General features: G+C 33.8%; 1 protein-coding gene across 1 annotated transcript; it reads right to left on the minus strand.

Moving 5' to 3' along the window:
* Window positions 1-6,206: 6,206 nt before the first annotated feature.
* LOC114824028 (uncharacterized) lies at window positions 6,207-6,821 on the minus strand. Its single transcript, XM_029100214.2, has 2 exons — window positions 6,479-6,821; window positions 6,207-6,387 (listed from the first exon to the last, which is right to left on the minus strand). Exon 1 carries the CDS (start codon window positions 6,726-6,728, stop codon window positions 6,522-6,524), a length of 207 nt encoding a protein of 68 aa, XP_028956047.1. The 5' UTR covers window positions 6,729-6,821; the 3' UTR covers window positions 6,207-6,387; window positions 6,479-6,521.
* Between the last annotated feature and the right edge of the window lie 5,031 nt (window positions 6,822-11,852).

An 11,852-nucleotide genomic window follows, 5' to 3' on the forward strand; every position in this document is an offset into this window, starting at 1 on the left:
AATTAACAATAATTAATAAGCCATAAATTTAATACACACGACAATTAATAAACTACATAAACTTAATACAAACTACAATTCATAAAACACATAAACTTAATACAATCGATAATTCATACACTACATAAACTTAATAATGATATCCACCATCTTGACTTGGTGGTGGACTTCGTGGTGGACTTGGGATATAGGGTTGAGATGATTCATCATCTTCAAATATACTCCTTGTGGCATACTTTCGCAAAATTTCCTTTTGTTTTCTACGTAAGAACTTCTTCCTCTCTGGAGTGTATTTATTGAGGTCATCCCTCATGAAATTAATTTCGAACCTATCTTGCTCCCTATCCCCTTCTTCCTTCATTTGCAAACGCATTCGGGCTTCTTGGCGAGCACTATGGGTTTCGCTCAATCTTGCAAATCCGGTAGCAATGTGTGCACTCATCAGATCTTGGGACTTCCCTTTTCTCTTTGCTTCCTTTTGCTTATCTCTTCCCGGGGGCCTTGGAAAAGAAGGAGTTAGGGTCATTTCATCGACACCTTCATTGACACCTCATCTCCATCATTTGTCGATGCGGCTTCACGTTGAAATAATCTTCCCCATTGTTGGTCCACATAGGTTGCCCACCTCGGACAATCCTTGAGGATGTCCCAAGCATGATGCAACTTAAAAGGTTGATTTTTTGGTGTTACTCTTGTCTTGTAAATTTCCATTGCTTTGTCACCCTATGCAAAAAATATATAAAAACAATTAGTTGCAAAATAATATTATGTACATGACAAATAAAATATCAACAAAAAAACTCTCTGCGGCGCTCCTTCCACTAGCCATGCCAACCATGGCTCTCTCCAAGCATCCCTTCCATAAAGTGCATGCTTTGTTGATAGTCTTTCACTGATCGTAAACACCATCACCTTCCCTACCGCCGTTGTTGCAGTTTTCATGGAACTTTTCAATGATTTTATCCCACAATTTTTTTTTATTTTGATTTGTGTCAACTGCACAATCTTCGTTAACAGAAACTCATGCCAAGCATAAAGCAACATCATCCTCACAGGTCCAATCACAACCTTTAATATGCTCTCTTGCCATCTTGAAAATTTTGGAAATGGGAAAAAATGGTAGGAAGAAAATTTGGAAGAATTGTAGGAGAAAAGTGAGTTTTGTGTGAATGTTTGAACAAATACATAGGTATTTATAGAGTTTTTGGGTGAATTTGACTTAAATATTTTTTTTAAATTATTTTAGCCGTTAGATTTAAATTTGGACCGTTAGATTTTTTTTTTACTATTAGATTTGATTATATTTGATCTCAGCAGCTAAATTCAATAATATATAAATATAATAAAAAAAATTAAATCTATGTCGTTGGATCAACCAGCAGCCTCACGACCGTCGGATCAAACTAGCTGTTGAGGCGCCTGGAAAACAGGGCCTACAAGCCCACTTTTGTTTGAGGGTGCATCAGGCATGCAGATGCAGCAGCAACAAAACGACACAAGGTTTGTGGGCTGCATGACTCTCCTCTCCGATCTCCAGTCTCCACCGTCATGCAAAAGCCACGTGGCTGACGTCACCATTCATCTTTCTCATGCATCCACATCTATCACAGATTTTTCAATGTGCCTGGAACACGGATGATACATTATGTATCTTTATACAATGATGAGATTCTAGTGTTAAAAAATTAACAACATAAATAAAAAATTCTACCATATAATAACACGTGGTACGTGATATATCATTTGTATTTACGGGCACAAAAAAAAACATTTTAAGTACTATATCACTCTGGTAAGGATTCGATTCCCATCAAACCCTTTCTTTAATATTTAATAATTTAACCTACATGAACTATCGTCAAAACAAACGAAAAAAACACATTTCCAATTAGGGTTTCTATTGCGTGGGCTCCTTCCTTATAATTCTCTCCCGACGCAGAACAAGTGCTGCCAAGTGGCAAGTGGGCTAATATACAAGCTTATCTCTCTTCAAGTTTGGTTAGGGTTTCCATTCCTCACTCGACCTGAACACATTACTTTAAGCTAAGACCACCCTTGTACCCTCCAGTCTCCAGCCCCAGCTGAAATTGAAAAGTGAAATTAAGTTGGACAAACGATACAAGAAGTTAGTATGTAAAATGTAAAGTAGTATCAATCAGTTTTTAGTAGTGTGCATTTGAAAGGAAGCCATCCTATTACCTATTATATAGCGGGTAATTGTGCATTTGCAGTACCATTCTTTGCATTGTAGCACCATTATATTGATCAGAAAGACATGGTTCTTCAAAGATTAAGGAGGAACTCCTTTTTAAAATACTTCGTGGTATATTTATAGAATTTCTTAGTTATGATCGGAAACATTCATATTGTAATAACTCACTCTGTACATATCATTTTTACAAAAAATTAATTAAAATAAGATCAAAAAATTAATTAAAATAAGATCGTTTAGTGATCAAAATGTATAAAAACAGATGGACATATTTGGTGAAAACATTATGAACCATCTATTTATTTGCTAAAATTGATTTACTAAACGATCTTAATTTTAGTTATTTTTTTCAAAGATGATCTTGTTAAAGTTATTTATAATATAAATGGATCATAATCACGAAATTTTATGAATAAGGCGATAAATATTTTGAGAAGGAGCTCCTCCTTAACTTTGAGGAGCCAAACTCTTCTATATAATGACACTCTGTGAACGTGTTTGGTCCGACAACTTTAATGTCATTTCTATAGTCTCATTTTATTTGTTACATAAATTGTAAAAATTGCACAATGTATATAAATTGATTAAATTGATTAATTTGATTTCACTTTTTGTTCTAATAAAGTTGGATTTTTTTTTTCTATCATAAATGAGGTGAAAAAAAATCTAACTTGAGAACTATTTATATTTTTAAGAGAAATCAAAATGACTAAAAAACCTATAAAAAAAAAACAAACACACACACAAGGTCAACTTGCCCAATCTAATACCCATTATATTGGCAGATGTGTGGCCGTGACAAGCACAAGAAGCAACAAAGGAATGCAACCAGCAACCCAAACCCTAAAAAACATCTTGACAAACTAGAAATTTAATCACTTCATAACCCGCCACATGGGAGAGTTTTCGCACAAACCGCCAATATAACTAGGAACTCTTTGAACACAAGCAGTGCCAACTCTGAAGAGGAAATTTGTGCACAAATCACCCATGAAGCTACTAGTTGTATCATAATAGACAATGCCAACTTTACCATAAGACGTAAACAAAAGACACAAGTCCAAAAGGGCAAATCTAATACGGATAAGAGGCACACAAACATCTAAAAAACCAGCATCTCAACAGTCCAATCTCTTGCCAAGCCCATACTATCCTAATTCTAAACAACCTAATTAAACCCTCAACGAACACCATAAATCATGAGTATCACCTCCACCATTTAAATGAATGTCATCATCAAACCACACACATCTAGTTAAGAATCAATTGTAGAACAAGGGGTGGATCTTGAGAAGGCTCGACCTCTAGTGATCCAACTTTATAAGTGGGGAGACGTTCAATTGAGAGGAAAGGATAAAATTTAGAGGAAATTTTTGGGAGAATTATTGGATAGAAAAGGAACACAAAAGAAGTGATGGAAACTTAGATCTAAGCATGGTTAATTTAGACAAGGACTAAATCACCATATAAATGACTATTATTCACACCAAATAGATTAGAAAATGAAAAAAAGGAAGTGGACGGGAGGAGAGGAGGAAGAGCAAAGGTGCATGCTTCTCCCTCCTCCTGCCGCTATGATGACCTTTGCTCTTGGTTCTCTCTGTAGGCTAGGGTTTTCAAATAATAGACATCATATTTTAGTTTTAATTCAATAAAGGTTAATTACCTTAAAAAACACAAATACGACTAATAAAGTAGTATTAAGCTAGGTTTATAATAAGTATATAAGTAACAAAAAATAAAACAATCCAAATCCAGAAGTAGTCTTTCATATAAATTTTCGAAATTATTGGGGTGATAATTAAGTGGCAACATCATATGCCTCAGAGACATGCCAAACCCTATATAATTGGGTGTCTAATAATTTAGCAGCAGCAGATTGTTTTGTCAAGACAGCACGAGGCGTTTGCCATGTTGTGTTGTTGACAATATCCTGATTTCCTAAAAATATACAGTTTGTAAACACGCCCATCGACATTTAATTATCAACGGCCATCTAGATTCTACGTAGAAAATGCAACCGATTTTCATGGAACGATGCCATATACTGGTGTGATCGAGTCAACATTCAGAAAATTTCAAGATTTTATGAGTTAATGCAGGATGAGCAGGATAACATAGATGCCTACAGCTCCTTGCTGAATTCTTAAACCTGAATTATTAGGTGATATCAAAGCATGACCATCTACAGCGCGGTGGAGTCGCAGTTTCATATTTGGAGGGTTCTTTAGGAAAGGCAAAAAAAACCTTACAAACTCAAGTCCCGGCCAATTTGTAAAGAGATAAGAAAGAGAAATTAGAAATTAAGGGCCCGATTTCGTTTTTAAATCTTTAGTTTTTATATTTTGTGGTTGAGATAAGACTTTATTGGGTGAAATGAAATGAGGGATGATAAGATAAGTGCGAAAGAGGAGGGGAATAAACAAAGAATGAGTGAGAACAGAATCTTGAAAGTGAAAATCACTCAAAATAGATTTTTTTTTTTTTAATTTTATTTGTGCACTATTCTTTATTCATTTCTTCTATATCTATATTCTATTCGACCATCATTCCTCATACTCTTTTATATTCCTTATTTCTAATTTTCCCTCCCTTACATCTACTCCTTCCAAACAGAAAAATGAGAACTAAAATCTGAAAATGAATTGGTCATTGAACAAGCCCTAATAAATATAGTAAGGACCTGTATTTAGGAGTACCAAGGACCAATTTTAGAGCAGTTATGTAGGAAGGACTCATAATACGATTTTCTGAGTGTTTAGAAGCATGTCGAAATCTTTATTAAAAGATCATCAAATGCTTAAAAAACACTTAGAAGTGCGTTAGGTACATGTTCATAGATAAAAGTGGAGTTTAGTGATCCTGTGATAGGGTTGGGTTGATTGGTGGAGGTCATGGATGCCAACCCGCCCTGCAGGCTGCTGATCGGGTGTCACTATACTTAAAACCGGTCACGTAAATGCGGACTCTCATAAGCTGCAGAATGCAAACTCTCACCCACAATTTAGCTATTACTTTTATTGTCCAAAATTTTTGCCAAATCAGAGATTCTTTTGGTGATCTAAAAAGAGGTTTGTAGCTCTGAAAGTACTTCCAAAACAATACCTTGAACAGTAGCTATGATTATTTAATTACAAGGTGAATTTTCTTAACATACTTATGAGATAAATTAACTTTCTCTTGGAAGTATATTTTCTCTAATATCTTGGTGGGTAAGGTCTTGGCTTTCTTTTCGTGCATTATGAGTTCAAAGCTCCTCCATCCCTAGAGTATTGTAATGCATTCGAACTCTTTCATTTCCCCATAATACTAGTAAACATTAAAAATAAATAAATCATGGGATGGATGGCAATCTATACTAGTGCTAGCTAGCTAACTACAATGTTGGCAGTCGTTGTTGATCATTCATTGCTGAAGGAGTAGCATAGCAAATAATACATTATACATGGTTGATTATGGAGGGTGAGCCTTAGCTCAACAGAAAGTTACTCTTTTGTGATCAAAAGGTCACAATATCAAATTGTGGAAACAATTTTTTTACAAAACAAGAATAAAGCTGTGTACAATAGACGTTCTTTCAACCGTCGCAAAGCGGAGCCTTGTTGGCTTGGGTCACCCTTTCTTATGGTTGATTATGGATACAATATTCATACAAACCTAAAACTCCATGAGAAAGCGCGCAGCACATTAATCCTGGAGATGTGGACGATTAATGAGACAACTCTAAGATCGGTCTAAACATATTCTAACTTCTTAACATATTCTTTGTATTTTGTAATATTTAAGTTAATTTTGAAGCTAAAAATCTTTTATACAGATAAAAATACTGAAAGAAAAGAGATCAGATTGGTAATATTTTCATCTGTTTTCTTTTGTTTCTTTCTAATTATAAAAGGAGAACTGGATGGAGAAGGTGAGTAGCAGGCGAGGGAGAGGAAGAAGGAAAATATTAAAATAATAGTTGTTAAAATACAAACTAAAACTTAACAACCAGTTCATAGTAATTGGAGTTAATTATAATTAATTATCCACTTCTTTTCAATACTTTCTCAACAGAGTAAAATTTATAAACTTAGAGTAAAATCCTCGTCTCCATATTCCACTCCATGACTAACCAACAGAAAGCCGCCTATAGTTACAGTTCCATACACCTTTACTCATCACACCAAAATATTCTGCAAAATTTAAATACAAAAAAACAGTCGAAAGCTCAAACTAATCCAGAAAGGCCAGAAAAACAAAGATAATAAAGAAGCAAGAACCAACCTGTGGAGCTAACTATATACACACACATATATCTGCAGAAATTTTATCTATAATATTTGAGAATGGCTCCACAAAAAGTACACATGATTGCTTTCCAAGATTTCCAGTAAACTGGAATATAGCAAAACCTAGTCGAAGTCTTTATATCAGCGACGCTTGCTCCACACCCACATCTTGAACATGTCCCAGCCACCGGCTTGCTCCGCCACACCTTCCTCCTCTGGTCTACCAGGAAACAAAAGCAAACCATTTTAGGAACTTGAGACTTTGCTTTCAATGTATTTAATCCTAGGTTGTATATATATATATATATATATATATATATATATATATATATATATATATATATTGTATCAATAAATAAGAGAGCATGTCAGATTATTTATAGAAGTTTGATGAGCTGTGTACACGAACATTAGCATTAGTTTGATAAGTTTTTAGTACGACAGTCGCACGATCAAATGACGATATTAATTTATTTATTATAATATGCATTAATAAATACTAATTTAATATATTATATTTAGAATATAGTATGAATAAATAGAATGAGGATCCTCTCTAGATTCTGTTTTTGATAATTCTAGAGAATCTCAAATACTATCCATTTATCGTAAATCCCACTGTCAGCTTTCATGCACACGATGTACGATAAATGAACGTAATTGGAGGATCCTCGGAATCCTTACAAAAAGAATTCGAAGAGGATTCTTTTCGAATAAATATATGTAAACAAAGTAATAACACGACTACCATACCAAAAACCTCTTACATGCAATAGCTGGAGATTTTTGGTCATGTAATTGGGAATAGGATTCTATTCAAAATCTCTTTGTGAGGATCCTAATGATTAGTTCATTTTATCCGTTCATCAGTTATTTTACGATCATAAATCATTTAAATTTTTTATTTAAAATGAAACACAAACAATACCTATAAAAAATTAATTATATAATATATGATGAAGGACTAAAATGTAATGATCCCTAAACTCCTCACAAAAATGATATGGAGAGGATTCTCGTCGTCCATGTAATTGGAATTGAAAACCAGCTTAGTAGCTAAGGAATCACGTATAATCGTGTGGATGACCAACGACTGCCACGTGAGGAAGGGCAGTTGGGGTGTTTAATTGTGATAGTTATGGTTCCTTAATTGTGGAGTAAAACTTTTCAACTGTCAAATTGTACTTTTGCGTTTGTCCATTCAGTTGCATAATTAATGGTCATATTGATGTTTCATGTTTTTTTTTTTTTTTTGGAACTTAAACAAAAGCTTTAGGTATTGATTATTTTAATAAAAAATTATATTTGTACATTAAAATATCAATCACGATAATATTCATTTTATCTTTTATTTTATTTTTATCGTTAAAATTTAAAATTTTCAAATTATTTTCATTATTATTATTATTATTATTTCAAGTACTCCTTTAAATCATAAGGTGAAAAATATCATTGAACTCTGCAACTTCATTTCAATTTTCAACTCTATGATATATATGGTCATCCATCATCCCATAAATATGGTTGTCCAAATTAGGGCTAGGCATTGAACCGGTCAAACAAGGGCTGCCACTTTCTTTCTTAAAATCCGAACTAATAATTGTGAATTTTATAGGTTTGGTAACCGACTTTTACAATCCGAAAAAAAATGTTAAAGATATCACATCCAAATTATATCTTTAATAAAGATGAAAACTATTTGTATAGATCTTATTTCTATTAAAAAGACGGTTTCAATATAATTTACAAAATGTATTTTCTCTAACAACACTCATCTAAAAATCGAAAGATTCCGAAAAAATCATCACAACAAAATGGTTCAGTCTTGGTATACACCGAGAGTTTTGATATTCTTCGACTACCAACCAATTATTACCAAATCGATTATTATAACTAACCAGATCAAAATATTTAACGAATTACATTCTTACATAAAATGTTGGTTCTTAGCTAAGACAGAAATTATCGGGAAATAAGCGAAATTTAAAAGAATTAAAGGTCCTAAACAAATTTAAATAACCAAATCTTTTGAAATAGTAGACGTTTCATGGAGAGCTTAGTTGCCAATGTGTTTGACGTTGACGTTGCAGTAATATTAGGGTTATTCCCACAACGGCATTGCAGCACCAGCATGTCTTCATTCAAGCGTTTCGTCGAACTTGCCGTGCAGGTTCAGAGGGTCAGATTCCTCACTCTTCATGACCTACGTGCGCTGTTCTGACTTTGCCACTGTTCACTATTATGTCCTCGTCTATATTATAAATGATTATAAAATATCACAAATAGACGTCATAGAGGACATGGAATGCCTAAGTTTTTTTCTCTAATCCTATTATTTATATTTTGGAGAAGATTGGAATGCATAAGTTTTATTCTTAATTATTCTAGCTATCTCTTACTTTCTAGTTGATCATAATTTCCTTATTTCTTCCTCCACATACCTCAAAAATAATGTCTTGTCTATTTAAATCCAATCTTTTATACCAAATAATTAAATACACTAAATTTGCAAAAAGAATCATTTTGTTATTGTAAATAAAAATTTTAAAACAAAATATTGTAAATGTAATCTCGATACACAAAATTAGGTATAAGCATAAGATCCGAAGTATGTTTCGTTGTGCCCCATATTTTGTTGAACTGATGGTATTCATACGTCGGCGAGTTAAAGACCCATACACATGCATGCCCGCCATCAGCAATTGACTTCACACCACTACTGTCGAAAATAGAAATGAACAAATCTTCAGCACTTATTAATAATTGGTACGTGTTAAGTTATGACAACAAAGTTAAGAAATGTTAAGTTTATTGACACGTGTCAATCAATGATAGTAGCCATAGACAGGCAACACCAAAATAGATGTAGAAGATTTGAACTCGACTTGTATGATAATCGTACGTCATTATGGTAGCTCATTATACAAAATCATATGCCAATTCCCTCTATATGTCCTTATATTATTAACATGAGACACCACTGTAGTTATGTATTCACGTCACTCATCTCTCAACAAGGGTGTAAACGTAGAGAGCTAGTGAGTACGCTTTTACTAATCGCACCTTCTTTGCCATTCAATGAGAGATTGAAATTGAATACGAGTTCTACTTGAACACTCTTCCCCGAATGGAAATTAAGTAGTCGGCAATTCCTGCTGTACATGTCTCTCATTTGTCTTCTTTTCTCTTTCTTTTGTTACCATACATGTTCAGTCTTTAATCAAAATGGACCTGTTGTTATCATACACTTCAAATTCTAATCTAAATACAATTGAACTTTAGAAAAATTATTAAATCAGATACAAGATTGATTATAAAAATAGTCAATATTAACGGATCCATCAATTGTCATACTTGCTTCTCGATCGATATAGCTACTAACAGTATTCGACCTTCGATCTTAAGTATGTTTCAACTACAACAAATCTGTATGAACTGTATAAGTTGATATATACTTTCAACTTGAACTACAAAGTGTCTGGATAGTACATCTGATGACTGCTAGTCTGCTTAGGTGGCAGCACAATGCATGCACATGACATGCAGAACGATTACATTTGTTTCCAGGTGAAATAATAAGGCAATGAGTATATATTGTCTTTTTGCCAATTGCCATAAAAGTTGGCGGTCCTAATTGTTTCATATTTATAAGTTGGAAGTTATTGTCTATCAATCTACCCTCTCCAAATGTTTTAACCCTATGTGATTTTGTTGCTGGGAGTATTCGTTATGCACATAAATATGGCCACTGTGTAGAGGGACAACTTGTATATGGGATAGATGTGAAACAAGAAAGCATGCCATTTTTTTTTTATGGTGTGTGCTGTTTCGAATAATTAACAGTTCGATATATATTGCATATAAAGAACCAGTAAATATTTACAACAATTAGATCTTGCTTAAAACACATATCACTGAGTGGTAATTAAGTATTATTCTAACCGGACCCGAAAGCATGACCTATAATTTATAAGTGAGAATATTGTAGCAATAACCCCTCAACTTTAATCCAATTTGAGCAATGGTCCCTCAACTAAAAATCCATGACTATTGGTCCCTAACTCATCAAAATGTGTAACTATGGTCCTTTTCGTTAACTCCGTTAAAACTTCTGTCAAAATGAATCATGTGTCATGCACGTGAGGTCATAATCAAAGGGAAAATATGGAAAACTAAATGAGAAAATTGTAGAAATGGTCTGTCAGCTTTAACCCAATTGGAGAAATGATTCCTCAACTTTCACCCAATTGAGTAATGGTCCCTCAATTTTAGCCCAATTGGAGCAACGATTCTTCCAACATGACTCATTCTGACGGAGTTGACGAAAAGAACCATAGTTACACATTTTGAAGAGTTAAGGGACTATTAGTCATAGAGTTTTAATTGAGGAACCATTGCTCCAATTATGTTAAATTTGAAGAACTATTGCTACAATTTCCTCTTTATAGGTTATAGGTGATACATATTTATAACATGGAAGCACCTATAAATGCAATTGGTTTTCAAGTGGCGTGGTTGTAAATGTTGATTGAGATAGATTTGATATATAGCGTGGAAAGGGTAGTATAGGGAGGGCAACCCAGATTTAGGGTAATAGTATTTCACTAGTAAATTGTTTTTTTTTTTTTGGTCAATATTTCACTGTAAATTAGTAAAGGTTATGCAAGAGGATGCAGTTATTGTTGGAGAATAGAGGAAAATGTAGTGAGAGAAAACATTGGTGACTTTTATCTATGTTGTAGTAAATAATATTTGAGAGAGGAGAGAGGGACGGCAGAGAGATGAGGGAATCGAAAATTATTCGATGTAAGACATTATTAGATAATCAGAGTGGCGAGTCTGTAACCTAATAATTGGTGTCAGAAGACTAGCAGTATTGGCATGTGGATGGACATGTGACCATTTGTGTTGATACATCAACCAAAACCAATAAACCTTTATATGATCCCCTGAATAAGTCCACACATATTCCCTTTGAGTCTACTATAGAGAAGAGGGTTTTTGATATCTTTATGGGGGATGATCTAAGAATCAACTTTCCCAAGGAGCAAGTTTGGCATGTACGTTTGAATGAACAATTTTCCTATGAGTAAGATGATGCCAGTAGAGCATCATATCTCGATAAGAGTGTTCCAAATGGTCGTGCCAAAACAAGGAAATGCTCAAATCATGCGGCCTTCGGCCGGCCACATAGTGCGCTCCATTCAGGCCAGCGAACTATGGTTTCAAAAATATGCTTCGTGCATATTCATTGGAGGTGATGCAAACATATTCCACTTGATTTTCTAAGTGGTTTCAACATGATCATTGTTCTATCAAATATTCTTGAAATATCAACAACATTATTTTGGAATGAGAGAACATAAGGG

This window comes from Malus domestica, chromosome 03 (genome assembly GCF_042453785.1).
Source record: "Malus domestica chromosome 03, GDT2T_hap1".
NCBI classification, from domain to species: domain Eukaryota; kingdom Viridiplantae; phylum Streptophyta; class Magnoliopsida; order Rosales; family Rosaceae; genus Malus; species Malus domestica.